Source organism: Caloenas nicobarica, chromosome 19 (assembly GCF_036013445.1).
Source record: "Caloenas nicobarica isolate bCalNic1 chromosome 19, bCalNic1.hap1, whole genome shotgun sequence".
Lineage (NCBI taxonomy): Eukaryota > Metazoa > Chordata > Aves > Columbiformes > Columbidae > Caloenas > Caloenas nicobarica.
This window is the reverse complement of record NC_088263.1, coordinates 2240342-2261488: the sequence shown is the minus strand read 5'-3', so window position 1 is coordinate 2261488 and position 21147 is coordinate 2240342. Positions and strand designations below refer to the sequence as shown.

Below are 21147 nucleotides of genomic sequence, written 5' to 3'. Positions count from 1 at the left end.
TTTAACAGAATACTGTATTTTGAAATACATACATATACGGACACATATACATCTGACCCCTTTTCCTATCTGAAACTGCAGACAGCTACGGACACTAAGAACCCTCAAACAAGATTGATTTAGACAACTACAGTGTTAGTTGTGGCCTGACATGGCGTAAAGAACTCTAAAATCAGACAAGGATTCAAACCTGAATCCTTAATGCTTTTTACCTAAACCACAGACCATTAAATGCACAGCACAGACACATGCTGTTCATGCAAAATGAGATTGCTTCCCAAGTCATACTTAAGCCTAAAAACGTTCAGCATGTTTTGTTCTTTCACTTCCAATCGGATTGCTTTTTCCTCCTTGCATTCCTTATTTTTATTTTTCTGTTGTTTTAGGCAACTGATGGCGACTTGCCTCTCCTGCGCTTCCTGCCTCCCACACACAGTCATGAAGAACCAGCACAAAGCGACACACGAGAACACTGCAGATGGTACCAGTCCCGGGCTTTTCAGAGGTGAGGCTCAGCACTTCACAATTCTAAAAAAACCACTTGTGACCTCATTTTTACATTTCTAGCTGAATTTGTGTGCCTGGCCAAACAACTTTAGTAATAAAATATCAAAAAGAAAAACAGTAAGGGGAAAAAAAATACAGCTTACAATCTGTAATAAAATATATTACATTATTCATACAATACAATTGGTATCTACTTTCTCCTAGGCGCACACCATGAATTGCATCCAGGCAGAAAATAATTTCTCTACCTGGAGATTCTGCAAAGAAATTCTGGACAGAAACACAAAGCTTCAAAGCAATTTGGCTTTTGATTTACCATTGGCCAAAACGACTCTTTAGAGGACCACCTCGCTGGAAATACTCCTGTATAAAACTTGCCACTTCAGAGGATCCTCATCCAATTCTTTTTCTATTTATAGGCACACATTTCTCAGGAATATCTCCTTATTTATGCTTCGCTGGGTATTAAACCCAGGAAAATTCCTAAGTATGGAATGAAGTTGTTTGGGCTGGGCTGCCGGCACTGCAGGAAGGACGGATCGCCCACCTCGCCCACGGTGGGCTCCTGGTCGCCCAGCCCCACGATGAGGATGCAGTCGGCCTGTCGGATGCAGCGCTGGGTCCAGGGGGTCAGGGTGCTGTCTGCCTGGTACAGCACGATGCGGTGGATATCCTCCTGCTGGCCCAGCCAGCTGGTCAGGCGGTATTCGTGGAGACTGAGGACAGGAAAAAAAAAAAAATTAAATTAAAATGGTTTTATATCACAGCTCCTAACAGATCAGAGCAAAATCTTAAATGTCAAGCACAAAATCCAGAGACCTGCATCTCGCGCTTGCCCAGTCTAAGAACCTTATCTGCCCACATTTCCAGGCTCATGCATTATTTCTCCCTTATTTATACCACTAGATACATATACACAGAGGAAAGAGGACACAGTGATGCCTAACTTCAATAAGGCTTCCATGGCATCCTAAGAACAAGGAGACAAAACCCACTTGGAACAATTCAGCTTTTCCAATTTCACAAGTAAGAAATAACTATGGAAAAAAACCAACCACACTCAAACAAAATATTCTTGCTGTCTCAAGCACCTTGATGAGAAACAACATGTGTTAGAACACAGAGGTTTATTCCCAAATGTTGCATATTTATAAGACCAGCACGGTATCTTTCTGCAGTTTTTATAAGCAATAAAGGCAGGTACCTGTCCAATGCAGCAGAACCGAGTCGCTGTTTGATGTTGTCACTGGTGAGCAGCAAAGCAGGACCTGGAAGAAAAAGAAGTTTCATGTGTGAAACTGTTCAGCTCTGGACAAAGCGGATTGAGAAAATGTAGCTACAACAAACGCAGTTCCGTAAATTTGCTTTGAAGATCATGAGGATCTGTGCATTGACCAGAGCTGTTGTAGAAGAAGGAGCTGGCACAAAGTCTTCATAACCATTTCCACACTTCTCTACAGCAGCATAATTCCCATTCTCCGCATTCCCAGAGCTCTATTACTGCATTAGTCCCAATGTACAAGCTCTTTTATCTCAGTCCTCACTGTCACAGAGAACAATGGTTTCTACTGCAGCTGCATTTTCACAAACCCTCCATCGAGAATTGATGTTGTACCTTTTCCAACCACAGAAAGCCCAGGAATCTGGGTTCAAAGACAAATGCTATTTCACTGACCTCCTGAAACACATAATTTGTTCATCCCCAGGTGAATCCTACAGCTCTCTATAGTGGTACTGCCTATACTCAACATGCCAACAGGAACCTACGGCTCTACAAACCCCAAGGAGAGAGATGCTCCCAAACCTGGGGGGCACAGCCCCATTCACGCTGCTGAGACAAGCAAATACACATCTGGCAACAGCATTGCATCCGACATGAGCTTGCGTGCATATAAAGTTTCTTGCAGGCACTTTAGTTTCTTTTTCTTATTAGCAATTCTATGTCGTCAGCAGCAATACACGCCATATGTGGTGGAGGTTGCAGAAGAACTGCAGCTAAATACCAAAGAGCAAAGCAAAGAGAACTTAAGGAATTAACCGCATACCTAAAGAAAAGATTATCTGTCTCATGTGGAGAGAGAAATTCACATTTACAAAACATGAAGGAGCAGTCACTTTGTATGATGTTTTCATAAAGCAACCCTTCATTTTTTCATTAATAAAAGAACTGAAGTGTATGTACAAAATAACAAAACAATTATGTGAAGTCTCTCCAGGCATTAATAAAGCAACATGGCTTAGAGTGTTTACTAAAAATCAAGGAACTATCAATGAACAACATGGTAAAAGGTTGCAGTTTCACACTTGCATGCTCAAAAAGCAAACCCCACAAGTACAGTATCTGGAGCTGCCATCCTGACCTTCAGGACCAGCTCAGTTCCCCAACAATGCTCGATTCCTTCCACAAGGACTTCACTGTTTTAAAATACTTTAGTGTTAGACTCAAAAAAACCTCAGAAGTCTGATTTTTCATCTTGTATATTCAAACATCCAAATAACGTTTGCCCTTTGTTACGCTGATGATGAAGGAAGAGCAAACAAAAATGGGCAAGAATATCCTGTAAGTGGAGACCAAGAGAGAAAAAGCTGGTAAGAAAGCACAGAGAGGAGGATGACTTGAGAGTAGAATTTCATTTCCTCATCCTCCAATGAAGTTCATGGCAGTAGGTTCCTATGAAAGCAACAACTCCGAAGTCGAGGGAATTATTTCATCAGCATTTCAAGACCTGAACTGGTTTAACCTGCCCTTCCCTCCTGCATGCGTGCTGCTCCTGCGCTGCTGCCTTCAAATCATCGAGTCCAACCATAGCCCAGCCCTGGCACTACCCCGTGTCCCTGAGAACCTCATCTCCGTCCGTCCAACCCCTCCAGGGATGGTGACTCCCCCACTGCCCTGGGCAGCCTGTTCCAATGCCCCACAGCCCTTTGGGGAAGAAATTGTTCCCCAGATCCAACCTCAACCTCCCCTGGCGCAGCTTGAGGCCATAAGACACGCTATGAAGATAACAAGGGAGGGAGGGCAGGTACATTTTGAAAAAGCATTCAACAGCAGAGTGTTCATTAATGTGTCGAAACTCTCAGCAAAATAGAAATGATATGTAGACCAAATATTCTTCCAGGATCGGTGACTTACAGAGCTTTATGACAGCAGTGGAAGTTTAGTAGGCAAAGATGAACAGCCAAGAATGTAAAATGAGCTGAGAAATACAATAAAAATGTCAAGTAAGAGAGACTAACAACGAGGAGAGAACAGCGTGATCCACCTCTGTGTGTGCCTGTCACCTCCCTGCACCCAGTTCCCTATACCCAAGAACATCAGCAAAGGAGCCTGGAGTGCCCCGTACTGGTCAGACGCGCTGGGGCACGTGTCCTAAGGAGAAACCATTAAACCAAATGACCCGGCCGGCCAGAACAGCTTTTACACAAAGTGAGAGGCAGACTGTGTAGGGCTGGGGTGCATCTTCATGTTAGTCAAGGTGACGGCTGCTTCACCCACAGGTATCTTGAATGGGGACAACACATCTCCATTAGAAGAGCCTTGGAGAGGCATGTGAGTGTAGAAATCGTGTCCACTCACAAGTGTGATGGGAGCGGCTGAGGGAGCTGGGGGTTCAGCTGGAGAACAGGAGCTGAGGGGAGACCTTCTGATCTCTGACCTGCCTGAAAGGAGCTTGGAGCCAGGGGGGGTCGGGCTCTGCTCCCCAGGAACAAGCGCCAGGACCAGAGGAAACGGCCTCAAGTTGCGCCAGGGGAGGTTGAGGTTGGATCTGGGGAACAATTTCTTCCCCAAAGGGCTGTGGGGCATTGGAACAGGCTGCCCAGGGCAGTGCTGGAGTCACCATCCCTGGAGGGGTTGGACAGACGGACATGAGGTTCTCAGGGACATGGGGCAGTGCCAGGGCTGGGTTAACAGTTGGACTCAGTCTTGAAGGGCTTTTCCAAGCAAAATGATTCTGTGATTCTATGATTTTTTATTGGGAAAAGCAGCAGTTCCCAGTACATGACTCCAACACGTGTTTAGGGGCAGACGCGGCCGTGCCGCTGGCGAGGACTCTGCCCCTCTGCACCGCGGAGCGGGACGGAGACGCCCAGACCCTTCCTCATCCCCAGCACAGAACACAGTGACGCTTCCAACCGAACCAGCTCTTGTTTGCTTCAGAAATAACAACCATCTGCTCTACACTTCCAATTTCTAGCAAGCTCCCAATTAATCAACCATTAAATAACATAACCCCCCATTAATATGTTCAAGAACACCAACATATGCGTTTTCAAGTGCATAAAACAGAATGACCAGAAGTGTTATTTAAACTAAACTGCTGAGAGCAATGAAATGATAAAAATCATTCTCAAGGACGCACCCCTCGAACAGCCACAGCAGCAGGCGGGGTGCCCAAGACGCTGTGTCAGTGCATCCTCACTGTGGATTATTAGTTACACACCATCACCTCGTGCTGCTCTCGATAAAACATCCCTGCAGCCGCCCGCGCCCCTCGGGGACCCTGCTCTTTCCCCAGGATAAGACATGGGGTGAACAGCTCAAAGTTAAGAGCATGGGAGAGGTGATATGAGGTAACATTAAATATTTATCTAAGACCAACAGTGTCTCTGTGACTGCAACCAGCAGCAGATTGCTGAGAAGAGTATTAGAGAAAAGAAAACTCAATAACAGCCTCTGAGCCTCCAGCAATTTGCAGTTCATGAATTTCTCAAGCCAGAGGTGGTGACTTTTAACAGCCCCAGGGGGATTTTTCTTGCAGCCAACCGACTGGGATTCTGAATCCTGGCATTTCTACACGTCAGGTCAGAGAACATCGTATGGCAGCGGTGTGACCCGCAGGACCATGGAGCATCTCGATTGCTGCTCCAGAGTCAGCTGTTCTTCAGTACAAAATTACAAGTCCGTGAAAGAGAAGTGAGGAGGAAAAAAAAAATGCTGGCCAATATTAGAGGTCTGGTTCATTTTATCTTTTAAGAATCTAAGGCACTCAAGAAAAGATTGAGGCAGCCCTTCAGCAAGGCTTCCAAGCTCAAATCCAGCCCCAGTAAAGAGATGTAAGTGGCACACAAATGACATAAAACTCTTCCTTTCTTTCCAAAGATGAGCGTGCTACTCACTTTTGTAATTTTTTTTCCACGTAACACCAATTTCATAAGATGTGAAGGTGTGGGAATACAGATATCCAAGTTCTAAGTCTAATAAAACATGGTCAAAAAATTGCCCAGAGAAATCAGAGGCCAAGGAGTGATCTCTGATGGTGAGAAATGGCTGCAAATCCACCTCACTGGGAAAAAACACTCACACAAAAAGATACTGCCCAGTACAAGATGCACTGTGGAAAAAAATAGCACAGCATACTTACTTGTCTTGACTTCATCAAAAGAGGATTTATATTTGGCCTAATAAAGTCTACAAAATTATGTGTCAAAGAGACAGAACTGATAAATGAGTTTGATGTCCCAGTATCAGAAGATCTTGCCCAGCAAAAAAATATTAACTTGTGCCAGGGTTCAGGCACCACATTAAACACTTAACATTTCCAATCATTCTCTGTGTAAAGAAGGGACATCCAGGCAGGACTACAATTAAAAACTCCAATAAATTATTAGTAAAGATATTTCAGTGAGCTTTCCAATACATGATGTATTTTCAGAAGTGAAAATAAAGCTTATAATTTAAAGGGCAGAAAGGAAGGAGAGAGACACATATGTTTGATTTGAATCCCTCTCTACTTCAGTCTGAAATTACATATGAACAGAGGGCTCCCACACATCAGAATTTGCACAGTCAGGTGGTATCATTTAGCTGCACTCAGTAAAAGAACAAAAAACACTTAGGTGAATACTTTTAAACAATCTGAACATTGCAGAAGTGCTTTTTGACAAGAGATGCTCTGAGCTCTACCAGGATTAAACGGAAAAAAATATTGATAATAAAAAGAGACATCAGGAACCTTGACCAGAATTCATCGGCACGGTTATCCTAACCCGGAACTTTGCACAGCAGTAAAACCTGCCCACCAGTTCAGAAGTGGAAAATTCTGTCGCTGCATTTTTGGAAGTTTTATGTTCTCCATCTTCCTTCTTTGGAGCCTCAAAGACCAGGATTCAAAGCAAGGGCTTTCACACTGACGCACAGAAGAAAAGGGAGCGAGGAAGCAGCATCGCAGCCTCTGGTTCACCGTGCTCTGCAGGACATTCCTGCTCCGGCCCCAGGGCTCAGATCATATTTTACATTTCCACCCTTCTCAAGATGAAGGCAGATTCATGTTGAGTTATTGCCACCAGGTACCAAGTAACTGCTTCGCCGTCCAGCTTCTAACAGAACAAACGCTACAGAAACATGAACACCCTTTAGGATTGAACTGGGACACACTTGCACTGCCTGGAAACAATATCTGAATTATCAGAAGCCATAGAAATATCAAATCTCAATCTCTAAATAAACGACATCGACACCGCCGTCCTCCAGCTCTTTCCTGTGTTTTAAGTACACAGGCCAGACGTGTCCGTGAAAGAGACCCTAAAAGTTGACCTAAAGAAAATGGGAAGAGCAACAGCAACTCCAAAATGTCAGAAAATATTTAACACTCAAACTTGTTTTCACATGGACCAAAAGACGTGCCATATTCAAATACAAAGCCTCTTGTTGTCAACAACTATGACCACTTCAGAATGAACCAGTTCATTGCATGCTGAAGCAACACTGTTGGTCAAGAAACTAGTTTCTGGCATAGCGCTATTTGTAGTTTTGCTTTCTCTGAGAGACTGCAAATAATAAGATGTAGACATTAACACCTTGTGAATACATTTAACTTTCCATTTAGCTATAGCTTTATTCAGCACGACTGTAGATAAGGGTAGCAGCAATCACTGGAGCTTAAAGAACATTTTTAAAGTAAGGCCTCATATTTGTTTCGAAACTGTTTGTTTTATTTTCAGGGAATACTGTTTAATTTAATTGTCTCGATTTTTTTTTTTTTTTGGTTGGATGAAGCTGTGGGTGGTCCCGGCGTGCAGAGGGGGAGCACAGCCCAGCCAGCCTGGCCAGCGCGCTCGGGGACCACAAAGCCCAGGATGGAGAGCATCCTGCTCACCTGCGGCGCTCCCATTACAAATATAAAACCCCATAAATTTAAAGAAATACATAATTAAAGCCACACAGCAGAATCAAGCAACCAGACCAATAAGTCCTGTCTCATTTAACCCCAGGTTCCAGTATAGGTTGGGGAATGACCTATTAGAGAGCAGTGTAGGGGAAAGGGACCTGGGGGTCCTGGGGACAGCAGGGTGACCATGAGCCAGCACTGGGCCCTTGTGGCCAGGAAGGCCAATGGGACCTGGGGGGGATTAGAAGGGGGGTGGTCAGTAGGTCAGAGAGGTTCTCCTGCCCCTCTGCTCTGCCCTGGTGAGACCTCATCTGGAATATTGTGTCCAGTTCTGGGCCCCTCAGTTCCAGCAGGACAGGGAACTGCTGGAGAGAGTCCAGCGCAGCCACGAAGATGCTGAAGGGAGTGGAGCATCTCCCGTGTGAGGAAAGGCTGAGGAGCTGGGGCTCTGGAGCTGGAGAAGAGGAGACTGAGGGGTGACCTCATTCATGGGGATCAATATGGAAAGGGGGAGTGTCAGGAGGATGGAGCCAGGCTCTTCTGGGTGACAACCAGTGACAGGACAAGGGGCAATGGGTACAAACTGGAACACAGGAGGTTCCGCTTAAAGACGAGAAGAAACTTCTTCCCGGTGAGGGTGCCAGAGCCTGGCCCAGGCTGCCCAGGGAGGTTGTGGAGTCTCCTTCTCTGCAGACATTCCAACCCGCCTGGACACCTTCCTGTGGAACCTCATCTGGGTGTTCCTGCTCCGGCGGGGGGGTTGGACTGGATGAGCTTTCGAGGTCCCTTCCAATCCCTGACATTCTGGGATTCTATGATTACAGGCAAAAGTGGTTTTGGGAAAAAAAAAAAAAAAAAAAAAAAAAAAAAATTATTCCAGTTCTTGTGGCAGTATATGGTGTTATGAAGCTTCTGCTACCAGACTGAGATATTCAATTTGTCACTACTTTTACACTCCTTTAATAAGACAGAAGCAGTTAAAAATTACCAAAAAAGAAAAATCCTATTAAATGGACTAACCTGCAAACAGCTCCAACTCGCAGCACTGCCTTCTAATGCCAGTTCCAGGAAAAGAAAAACCATCCTCTAGTCTAATTTTGCAGGTTTTGTTACAACCCAACTGCAGCGAGGGCAGAGTCCTCCCGAGAACCGCAGCGGCTGATATTAATATCTCCTGATGGCTCTTGCAATGATCTCGCTATTACTGCGTGAATTCTAGTGGATTCTTCTAGGATTCTAGACACCATTGCAATATTCATCTAAGTTAACATTAACAGGAAGAGTAAGGAATTTGCTAAAATAATAGATTAAGTTGCAACAGAAAGCTAAAACCAACAGCTTTAGCCCCACAGAAGCTCACACAGAGCAAGGTTACCCTCCGCTGCTCTGGAATGTATTTCAAGCCCAGAGCAATGAAACAATACGGACCAAATGTTAAGTCAAGTGTTAAATTTACAATTAAATAAAAAGTTTGTTCTAGGAAAACCAAAAGGATAAACAAAAATATGCCAGGAGCAGCAAATCTACACAGCGAACCCCCTTATTGTCAAAATTAGGAACATATGCACTGCAAGAGGCTTCCTTACGAGAGCGAACGATTTTCAATTAAGCCTTCTCGAGCATATTAAATAACACCTCTTATTTCCATAAATACATTTAAGGTCTAATCACAGTTCACACCCAAAGCACAAGTGCTAATTAGCCAATTAGAACGTTAGAGGCGGGTACAGGCTCAGGTGTCAGCACGAAGCTCCAGTTCACCAGCTGCTCCCCAAGGCGCTAACGCAAACCTGTTCACATAACGTTTCCCTTCCCCTGCACACAAAATGGACACAGTTCCAATCGTCAGGTCAATACCAAGTAAACTGAAATTTTGCTTCACAACACTGACTTCAGTATTCATTTCATTCTTTGGTGCGAGAAGTCAGAAGAAAAATAATCCCTTACACCAGCCCCTTGCCCCATAGCAAAGAACCATCTGGCACATCGCTCACAGCACCTTGTCACAGAAACGGCCTCGAGTTGCGCCAGGGGAGGTTGAGGTTGGATCTGGGGAACAATTTCTTCCCCAAAGGGCTGTGGGGCATTGGAACAGGCTGCCCAGGGCAGTGCTGGAATCACCATCCAGACGGAGATGAGGTTCTCAGGGACATGGGGCAGTGCCAGGGCTGGGTTATAGTTGGACCTGATCTTAAGAGTCTTTTCCAACCAAAATGATTCTGTGATTCTAGGAAGAGCCAAACAATTTATAGCCATAGTACAAAGCATAAAACAGAAAAGCTACAAAAAAAAAAAAAAAAAAAAAATATATATGTATTAAAAATACAGCCTGCATGACAAACCCTCATCACTGTAGGAGGTTTCCTGGGCCGGCGCGAGGAGCAGGGCCAGGGCCAGGGCTCGCTCTGCCAGCCGTGCTCCGGACCACGCGCCTCGCTGTGTTTTCACACAACGCTCCCCTTCCCACCGCAGCCGTCTGCTCCGTTCTGGCAAGAACGGCAGATGCCGAGGTTGGGCAGCACCATCTATAGCTGCCAAGCGCTACACAGACGTCAGTTTAGGAAAGGAAAAGAGAAGGGTGAACAAGGAAAGGCCAAGTGATCAAAATAAACCCCCTAATTTGTTATGATCTAGTTGCTTTCAACTACTATGGTTATTTTTAGTCTGAATAGTCCATCTAGTTACTGAAGTTTTTGTTTGTTTTATTTACAGGCTCCCAGTGCTGTCACACATCAAAACAAGCTGGCAGCAATCCATAAGAAGTACCCATTAGCAATACAGCTACGGTGGAGATCTGTGCTCTGTTACGGATGTAAAAATTCTTCTGCCATCTCAAAATAAGAGGAATCTTCAAACACCCACAAATTCGTACTCACTGTAACACATCTCCACCACAAGCTGCATACAAATTCATATTTCAGAAGGTGAAAGAGTTCAAGCATCAACAGCTTTTTCCTGTGCCTGCTCACCTAGAGGAATTTTTTAAGCAGAATAATAAGTGCCAGCTCCAGATACCCTTAAGGTCAAAAAGGAAATAACCAATACATGTAAGTGGTTATACCTCAAGCATCACGTAACCTGTACTTTTCAAAATAATAAGCCGTGAGATAGCAGACTAACAATTCATCAAAGAACTACAGGAGATTTACTCAAGAGATCTGTGATAGCGTATGAGGATGAGAAAAGGATGTTCAGGAAATGTCAAACTAGTACTGAGCATGAACTGAATTGCAAATTGAATATATGGTTTTGTGAGCAACTGGAACTTGAACACACAACTTCACCGGTGGATAAAGGAATTTATGACTCAGCTGCGAGCGGAATACATGGTTTTGTGAGCATGACACAGACAAACGAGCTGGCAACAAACACGACAATGATTTAAGACTTAAGTTTGGACTTCCAGTGCCAACCTGCATCTCCTCCACAAGTCTCTTTTATCAAGTCTTATGCTTACCACTCACTGCACCGCCTCAAGAGAAGAAAACTGCGTAAGAAATCCCTTGCTGGGTGAAGCTGTACACTTGAAGAAGACTGAAAGACCCTCACACGAGATAGAGAATCAGACACCTGGGCAGGCAGCACGGACCTGTGCGCTGGTGGGGGGTCTGTCTGGTGGCACTGGGGGTGCCAGTGACAGCCAAGCTGGGGGCCAGACAGACTGGCTAATATTTCCCTCAGTTTCAGAAGGACAGGGAACTGCTGGAGAGAGTCCAGCACAGCCACGGAGATGATGGAGGGAGTGGAGCATCTCCCATGTGAGGAAAGGCTGAGGGAGCTGGGGTTCTTGAGCTTGGAGGAGACTGAGGGGTGACCTCATTCATGGTTATCAATATGGAAAGGGGGAGTGTCAGGAGGATGCAGCCAGGCTCTTCTCGGTGACAACCAATGACAGGACAAGGGGCAGTGGGTGCAAACTGGAACACGGGAGGTTCCACTTAAATATGAGAAGAAACTTCTTCATGGTGAGGGTGCCAGAGCCTGGCCCAGGCTGCCCAGGGAGGTTGTGGAGTCTCCTTCTCTGCAGACATTCCAACCCGCCTGGACACCTTCCTGTGTAACCTCATCTGGGTGTTCCTGCTCCGGCGGGGGGATTGGACTGGATGAGCTTTCGAGGTCCCTTCCAACCCCTGACATTCTGGGATTCTGTTATTCTGGGTAATTAAGGACACAAAGTTTTCCACTAAAATTAAATGCAAACTAGGGATGGGAAAAGAGAAGCAAGAGGTGATGAAAAAGGCTGATCCTGAGCACTGCTGTACCGCTGTCCCCTAACGCAGCGTGAATCCACCTTCAACTAACACCAGGCACCTGGCTGTACCTCTCCAAAAAGATAAGCAGCACTTCTTTCTCGCAGCGTAGTAACATGTAAACGCTTCTCACCCACAGCGCTGAGCGCATGCTTGAGCTCCAGGGTAAAAGCCGTAAGCGGCACCTCCTCGGACACCGGCATGATCGCCACCGTGGACAGATTGCTGGCAGGATTGCCCGCGTCCCACTTGCTGCTCGAGCTGTGCAATCCGAGAGGGTAAACTGTTGGAAAAGAAGAAAAACTTGTCAGAAGCCAGCCCAGAAAGGTTAGGGGGTTATTTCTTTGTTTCCAGCTGTCAGGCAGCAAGGAAAGGAGCACTGAATTGCTGAACCTAAGATAAACATAACATCCTCCATCTCACATGAAAGGAAGGAGTTTCTCCATATTTCATTCGTAAGAGGATGAAGATCAATTCCCATAATTTCTGGCTGCTGACATAGCATCTGTGTGTGAAAGTCAGGCAATGTTAAAAATATCTGGATGCCAGGAAAAGGTTAAATATTGCATTTACCTGACCTGTTAAGATAAAAAGACACTCTGAATCACTTGGAATGGCCACAACTTTGGGACAGGCATTGATTTAGCCCATAAGAGGAATTAGTTTAAATTCCTCAGTTCCCCCCCTCAGTTCAAGAAGGACAGGGAACTTCTGGAGAGAGTCCAGCGCAGGGCCACAAAGATGATTAAGGGAGTGGAGCATCTCCCTTATGAGGAAAGGCTGAGGGAGCTGGGTCTCTTTAGCTTGGAGAAGAGGAGACTGAGGGGTGACCTCATTAATGTTTATAAATATATAAAGGGTGGGTGTCACGAGGATGGAGCTAGGCTCTTCTCGGTGACAACCAACAGTAAGACAAGGGGTAATGGGTTCAAGCTGGAACACAAGAGGTTCCACTTAAATGTGAGAAGAAACTTCTTCTCAGTGAGGGTGACAGAACACTGGAACAGGCTGCCCAGGGGGGTTGTGGATTCTCCTTCTCTGGAGACATTCAAAACCCGCCTGGACGCCTTCCTGTGTAACCTCACCTAAGTTTTCCTGCTCTGGCAGGGGGATTGGACTAGATGATCTTTTGAGGTCCCTTCCAATCCCTAACATTCTGTGATTCTGTGATTCTGTGATCAACCCCCAAAACCTGTCGTCAGAATCAAAATATTACAAAAACTAACATTCAATTTTTATGGTATTCCCAATCAAAGAAATAAATCCCTGTTTTCAAAGTTCCTACAGGGAATGTGTATGTCCACCTATTTTCACTTCCCTCCAAGATGGAAAAATGTGGAGCTTTACAGATATGTGCTTAGGGGTATTAAAATAAAATATGGAACCTCTGAAGTAGCTGCAGAGTAACTGTGGAAGCATTCCCAGTACAGTGTGGTGAGCTGAGGAAGGACGAGGGCAGGGAGAGGGGAACACTTTTCGACAGAAGCGTGTGACACACTCACAAAGATCTTCCTAGATCGCTCAGAACAGGAAAAGATCTGTGATCGGGGTGTTCTACAAACTGTCCTTTTTATTTTGATACTATTTTGTTTCTCTTTAAATAAGCCTTCTTAGACCACCTTACTTTGCCTATCAACTCAGCTCTAAGTACACAATAAATTCAATGAATGTCATCTAAGTTAGGATTTAACATCCTGCTTATTTTACTCAAAGGCCTATGATGCTCCATTAAGATGAATTCTTGAGATGGGCATATGGAAATATTTTATATATTATATGGAAACTCACTCAAAGTCTATATGTAAGATCGACAGTGCACTGCAGGACACAAAGAAATACCAGATAAACCCTTTTTCAAATATATTCAGCGATCGAGTTATTCATTTCAAGTCTTCTAAAATAGCTCTGCACAGAACATAAAATATTTTTTCCACTCTTTGTGGCAATCTTCAGGGAGATATTTGTAGGTTCAAACAAGTTAGACATCAGTGCTCATCTCCATTGGTCCTTCCCTCCTCAGAACCTCAGTGGTGATTCTGATTGAAGTCCTATTGCTGTCACTAATTTTCCTCCCATTTTCTCCATATATTAATAGCATATTGCCCTGCTTCCCAAGCCGCGCGGACTCTGTCCGAAGCCACAACGGCATCTCAGCACGCACAGAAGTTTAAGTACAATTATCACCAGAGATTCGCACGCTGATTGTGTGCAGAAAGCTGAGCACGTAAAGAGAGGGCAGAGTTTGAGATTCACTCCCCAAAACTGCTCCAAAACGCGAGAGTTGGCTACTTCATTTTCAGCCTCCTTGGAACATTGTAAAGAGAGCAATAAATATAATTAAAAATCCCTCACCAAAGACTAAACAACCCGCAACGGCAAAAAATCCCACAACACCCTCAGTAGTTGATGTGCATCTCTTTTCTTTTAAAAGCTGCTCAAGAAAATTTGGAAAATTTTCCTCCTACTCCCTTCAATCAGTAAATACACTTTGTTTTGCCTCTGCCACATACATAAAGCTTCAGAACCAAGCCATTGCAGACCATTTCCTCTCAGACAATTCATTAGGATAATGCAAATACAGACATATTGAATCAGTCTGCACGCAGATGCCACTCGGCAGGACTGTCTGATTCAAGTCTATTACAGCTGCTATTTCCAATGCTCCTTTGGAGCTCTCCTCCTGCAAGAATTTAAAGGAAATTTCACTGCACATATGCAGCGGCACTTTTCTATCTCAATTGCAAATCATTCCATTCCCACGCTTATTTAGCCACGCTCCGCCAAAAAATAAAAAATTGTACACATATATGAAATAAAAATCACCATTCACTTGTGACAACAGCTAAAATATTTAGCGACAAATTCTCCTTTTTCAAGTGTGCACTTTCTGCTTCCAGATTTAACGATGTAAATCTGGCTCCGAGGAGGCACCAGCACCAACGGGAGCAGTGCAGGATGAGCCTCACCTCCCTGCTGCAGGCTGCCAAGGATCTTCTCACCCAGCAAGTGAATCAGTCTGGTCACAACCTAGCGATGGGAGAGAGAGAAAAGAAACAAACGTTCAGGCAGAAGGTACTAAAAACAGGGCATTTAAACGGATGCTTTCAAACTTTTGGAAGATGTTATCTCAGGTTGTACCACGTAGACACAAGGTTTTATAACCACAGGGTCTTTGCCGGCTATAATGTTCGGCGACTGATCATTTGTCTTGATTTCTTTTACCTTATTTTACTTTAATCTGGAAAAACAAGAAAGCAAAAGAAAAAAGGCAGTATTTAACTTGCTTTGGGAACAAAAGAAAAAAGTCCAGTTATTTTGGGAAACGTCTCAAATTGCATTTTCAGTTCTCCTCTTTACTCTCTGCAGTGTTTGCATCTCCGAGTCCCTCTGCCCGTTCCGTGGCTTTTGCACTTCACCTTCTATAGGTAAAGGCTCTAAAAGGTCCAAGGCTGCGCTCAAACAGACCCTGCACACAATTCTGCTTCTACCTGAGCCCTGTGAATTAGTCAATGTTCAAAGTAACCAATTTAAGACACCTTGAATAAAAGGGATAAGGACACACTTGAAACACCTGCAGGATCAGAACAAACTATCCAAATTGTTTCCAAGGGGAAATTGCTTTTCTCCTCAAATCATGTTTGCGTGATACCTTCGAAGGGACTGATTTTTTCCCAGCCTTTTTTTCAACAGGTCTTACATGGATATAAACCAATATTCAAATAGGCAAGCATATCTGAAAACTGACAAGCTTGTCTCCAATGTAAATAATCAATAATTCCCAACAAGTGGTGCAGCAGAAGACTAATAATTGCAATACCAAGGAGAGATAGGCTTGGAAAATGCATCATTTATTCTGAACAGCTATGCACAAATGTTTCACCAAATAAGGAAAGGAGATACTTAAATGCATTAAAGATTAATAGTGCAATCATTAGATACTCTCCCCCAGACAAATAATTGAAGGTCAAAATAACCTAATCTTCAGGAGGACACAAAAAAAAGGCAATAAAAGTTCTCCAAACTGTTAACGAGCTGAACAAGCAGCAGCAAATGGCTACCTTGGATTTTGGACAAAGAAAGACAAACTGTTCCCCTAGGAACAAGCACTTCATGATGCATCTTTCAAATAAAAAAATCACCATGTAAGCATCGAGACAGCTCAGCATGCCCATCAGAATCATTTATGGATATCCTGCTTTAAAAAAAAATTAAAACAAATTCCCCTAGACTGTGAAACTCCACAGCTTTAATAAGCACCAATATTATAGAATCATAGAATGTCCTGAGTTGAAAAGGACCCACCAGGATCATCCTATTCAGTCCTGTCCCTGCATGTGACAATATCTTTTAAGCATCTGGAGGAGGGAGGGAGAACAGCAAACAGTGCAACTTGCAGCAGAGCAAGGAGCAAGAGCTAAGCAAAGTTATTTGAGCAATTTCTGTCCCATAGTCGTAACTGCAAGTTCTGACAGAGGCCACATCGACCCTCTCCTCAGTGACCCCGGATCAACTACTGTAACGTTTCTCTTCTTTGCACCAAAACCAAACCCAGCCAACTCATCACCACTTCAAAGTTAAGATCTGTGGATCTGGGATTATTCAATCAGCGGCACTGGGTGTAGCTAGGGAAAAGTGCCCCAACTACAGGAGCGGGGAGGGAAAGAGAGAATTCTTCATAAAAATTAAGAGACTGGTTGTTCTTGCTAAGGGAGATCACCTGCCCCTCCAGAGTGTTCACAAGCCTTCACCTAATAACCTGTATCTGCACACCAGGACTTTCCTTAAGCAGTTTTGGAAAGTATTATGAACACTTTACACTCCTGAACCACTTTAAACATCAGAATTTTAATTCCTTACTAAAACCAACTACTGTATTTATAACTTTTCTGCTTTAAAGACAGCTAAGGAGAGCTCCAGCTAAGTTAAAGAAAATCTCCAAGGTTAATGACAGAACTAAGAATAGAACCCACTGGTCTCGTTTTCCAGTTAGCTGCTCCTATTACCAGGAAACATTATTTGCCTTGTTTGCTAGAGCAAACCTTACGGCCTTGGTATGTATAGATATGGAAAAATTATTTCCCCGGTGACTTTGTAAGACAAGCAAATTGCTAACCATAACGGGATGAGTCACTCTGTCGCAGTCATGGCAACGTCGAAGGAACATCAATTTGAGATCGGAGCTAAGAACCCGCCTGAAATTTCCTTGGAGCTCTATATTACATACCCTAAATTTTCTTTCGCAAAAAGGCCATGTTTTCCTCTCGGAGAGACTTGCCCATCTGTCTGAGGGAGAAGTCAATATAAATCATATCTCTTCGTCGACAACAGACCCAAGCTGCCCCCACATCGCTGTGCAGGGCGGCCGAAGCAGCCCCCACCAAATTCAGTGCAACTAGGGAGAACTCAAAACCAATAGAGAAAAAAAAAATAATCACCTTTCAGGTTTCCAAAGCCCTTTATTCTAATATGGCACAAGAAGAAGGAGCAGCGCAACTGGATAGAGCCCAAGACACTATGACAGGGAAGGCTGGGGACCCAGGAGAAGAGCTGGGGTGGCACCGAGGGGCTGGATTAGTTTGGGGAGAGGAGGAAGAAGCAGGAATTAACCCTTGTTTAGGAGGTCTCAAACAGGGACTGAAGGAAACCAGACATTCCAAGCGCGCCTGGAGGAGATGGAGCCAGTGACGGACTCAGGCACCAGTTTTCAAAAAGTAGGCAAGACTTCCACCCCTCCGCCGTGCAAACGCCAGCCTTTCCCGAGCACGGTGCCAGAAGAACGCAGAGAACTTCCCAGACATGCAAAACTGTCACATTTCCACGGTGTCACCATTGCCCAGGGCTAGACAGCGCGGTCGGAAGCGTCTGGTGCGCTCATCCCTGCGGCGCAGCCGGGATTTTACAGCCTCTTTAGCACCATCCACCCTGCAAACACGCACCCCGCTCTCACAGCGCAGCCCCAGCCGCTGGCGCGGAACCAGGCCGCTCAGAGTGAAGGTTTGAAGAAAAAAAAAAAAAAATCTGCGCTGCAAAAAAGGCAGCGAGCTGGAGTCCAGACTTCTCCAAGAACACCAGGAGGTTTCTAAATTAGGCCAGAATCATTAATTGCCTGCAAAGTAAATGCAAGTGTTTGTCTCCTTGCACTAGGGATAGAGCCAAACTTGTTTTAGTCTGTGAGGAAGCTGAATTTATCATTCCTTGCGATAAGAAACTGCACTAGCAGCAACTGGATCCTGCTCGGTTAATCACAGTTAATCATTTCCCCCAATAACGAGCAGCAGAGAGAGCGATGAGGCATTTCTGTTGCAGGCCAGGCGTGAAACAAGCGGCGCTGCCGAAATGGCCACGCTGCAGGTTGAACTTGTCCTTGTGACAAGGGACACACTCTCCTGTCCACTGCTGCCACCTCCAGCTGTGAAATGACTCAGAATGGTCCCAAAGCTTTGCCAGCAACCTAAATATACACCTGGAGGGGCCGAGCCTGGACTCAGGAGCCGCGGAGCCCGCCTGGGTCATACGCGCAAGTAGGTCAACCTTCAAAAAAGAAAATAAAAACTGAAGCAAAGCAGAATTAACTCTCCTGAGTTTTATGTAGAAGACTTTGCAGGCCAGAAAGAAGAAAACTGACCTTACAGGTCTAAAAACCTGAGTAGTTCTCCAGCTCAAAAGCTATTTGGATTCCAGGTGCATCTGTACCACTCTCCGAAAGCCCCGAAACCTCTCCTGCTCTCGCAGACAATGCTGCAACCATAAATTCATAAAACCTCTCCCACAGCAGGACATTCGGCTGAGATACACATTTTGCAAGGGAAATAAAATGTTCCTTCTCCTCCTCCTCCCACCTACTCACCTTTTCAGATTAACTCACCAGAACACTGGAGTGCAGCGCAAAACAGGATAACGAGCGTTTCTCACGTTAAAGAGCACTTTCCTCAGCACAATCCCACCCCTCTGACCCCGCTCACCACTTACCATCCCATCTCCCTAGAAACTTGTTTTTCTCCTGCCTGTTTCTGAATCAGCTCTATCCCCAGAAAGACCCGCTCGAGCTCTCTTAGCCGCCTCCAGCCCCCCAGCTCCCTCCTATTGAAAGTGAAAATCTGCACCTGCTCCAGAGACGGCTCTGGGAAAACATTAATTTCCCCTCTGCTTAACTAAATTTCAATTACCAAACAGACCTGCAGCCTCTGCATTGCAGGGCAAGGACTAAACTTCACCTTCCCAAGGGGACTGTGTTTGCCTGCCTTAGGATGACTGATTCCAGCTGCAAAACTACCGTCCTTCAGCGAGGGGACCGGGAGGTGTCACCGCTCTGCAGCTCCTGCGGCGACGGTGCAGAGGTGCGGGTGACGTCTCCATCCATCTCTGGCGTTCTCCTGAGCATCGTTTGCTTCACAGCGACCGGAATTCCCACCCCAAGTGGTTACGGTCCCTCTACAGCTCTGTATTTCATAGAATCACAGAATTATTTTGCTTGGAAGAGACCCTCAAGATCATCAAGTCCGACCATTAACCAAACACCACAATCCTTCTAAATGTTTCAACTTTTCTTCCCAGGCTGGGTTCTAGTTAAAGCTTTTGCTCCTATTCAACGGTGAAACTTAAGGGTTGCTTTAATAAGCCCTTTTGAAAGTGATTTTCCTGAGAGTTCAGTTGTAAAGTGTTTTCCTGTGGATATTTATTTCATTCTGTGAATAGTACAGATTGCCTGGCAAATTGACTATCTGCTAATAGTTAACGGTGGTACCAAATAAAGCTTTTTCTCATCTTAGCTAACTTTCAACAAAGCTGGTTTAAAGAAATCATGGGAAAACTCCACAAAATCTACACCAACATCCAAATTCCCAGTAACAAGTAATTGATGTAAAAGGTACTGTCTAGTACAAATCTGTCTGTCTTAGAAGTGTAAGAACAAACTCGAAACAATACATTCGTCAACTCGGCTCCACGCTGCCCTAAGGCTCAGGTTTAATTGTACGCTATTTTAAATCTAAGCAACAAAGCTCCTGTGCAAGGAAGCAAAGGGTCAGCGGTTGTTTGCTGCTTTAGGAACCCAGCCATGGCTAAACCCTGATGAAAGCCAGTTTGGATTCTGTACCACCAACAGATTGACAGCCCTACAAACCCAAATGTGGTTTTCCTTCAAAGTCTGTTCCGATCTTCTCCAAAGGATCCTCTAAGATCGCCCATACCTTGGGCGTTCTCGCAGTCAACGAGGCTTGCAGGGGAGCCAAGGACCTCATCAGGTGACTTTGAAGTGTAAAAATAAGATATTTAATAGTTAAGCCTTTAAAACTTCAAGTCAGTCATCCAATAGGCCACCTTTAAATTAAATATGTTAAAAGACAATTTATCGGTACCTTCACAGCAGATTATTATAGACCTTTATGTACATCTGTGATTTAGTTAAAGGGCACATAAAAGGGCTTTCTTCCACACAGAGACCCAAAGCCAGCATGGAAAGCAGGGCTGCAAGGGGTTTCTGTTCTACAAAGTAAATGCAACCGAGGTAAAATAGTAATAACAGCCATTTAATCTATACAAACTCACATAATTGCAAGTTCATTTCTGTGGAGCTCTTTCCAGGAGCTGAGATTGCCTACCAGCTTTCTTCAAGTGGTTTGTTTTTTTTTTTGAGGGACAAGGGAGGAGGAGAGGTAAATTAGATCCTCAACTTGAATAAAACCAGGGCGTTATTGAAGCTTTACACAGCCCCAGATCAAACGCTCTGCTTGTCACGGAATCGGGGAGCTTAGCAAGGGCTCCCCGATTAAAATTTCCAGTGGTTTGAGAACCGCAGTGACAAAGCAAATCTTAGAAGCTCACTCAAATTTCTGGCACCTTTAGAAATGCCACTACAGCATAAAGAACTGAAGCCTTATCCTGGGGCTGTTTGGGCTTCTAACGTTTGTGATCAATTGTGTCTTGAAGAAAACCGCCAGTCTGGGATCACCGCTATGACTGAGCACCCGTCCCTGGCTCCCTCACGTCGGGGGCTGCAGCCGGTGACCACGGCTCTGCTGAACATTCTTCTTCTCTCCTTTTCACATCCACTTCTCCTACAGTCAAGGAAAACTTGTTTTAATGGGCCACAAGAATGAATACGGAAAAATCTAGAAGCGTGGCCTCTCCTGACCTATTCCACAGTGCCACATCAAGCTTAAATAATGTGATGCACAAGCTACACGATGCCCGAGGGAAGCGTTTTGAAAAGAGGGCACATTACGGAACTCACTTTGCACGGCGGAGAACCCCAGGGAAGGCTCGATCCACTTCAAAAACCC

The 21147-nt window shown here is 44.8% G+C and overlaps 1 protein-coding gene across 1 annotated transcript in view; it reads right to left on the bottom strand.

Moving 5' to 3' along the window:
• Positions 1-21147, bottom strand: part of PNPLA7 (patatin like phospholipase domain containing 7) — a 127526-nt gene that overhangs the window by 51744 nt on the left and 54635 nt on the right. The window contains exons 21-24 of the mRNA XM_065648470.1: positions 14833-14893; positions 12000-12149; positions 1712-1775; positions 1055-1223 (exon numbers count right to left, since the gene is read on the bottom strand). Coding sequence (XP_065504542.1) covers positions 1055-1223; positions 1712-1775; positions 12000-12149; positions 14833-14893 — 444 coding nt within the window. The remainder of the gene's footprint in view (positions 1-1054; positions 1224-1711; positions 1776-11999; positions 12150-14832; positions 14894-21147) is intronic.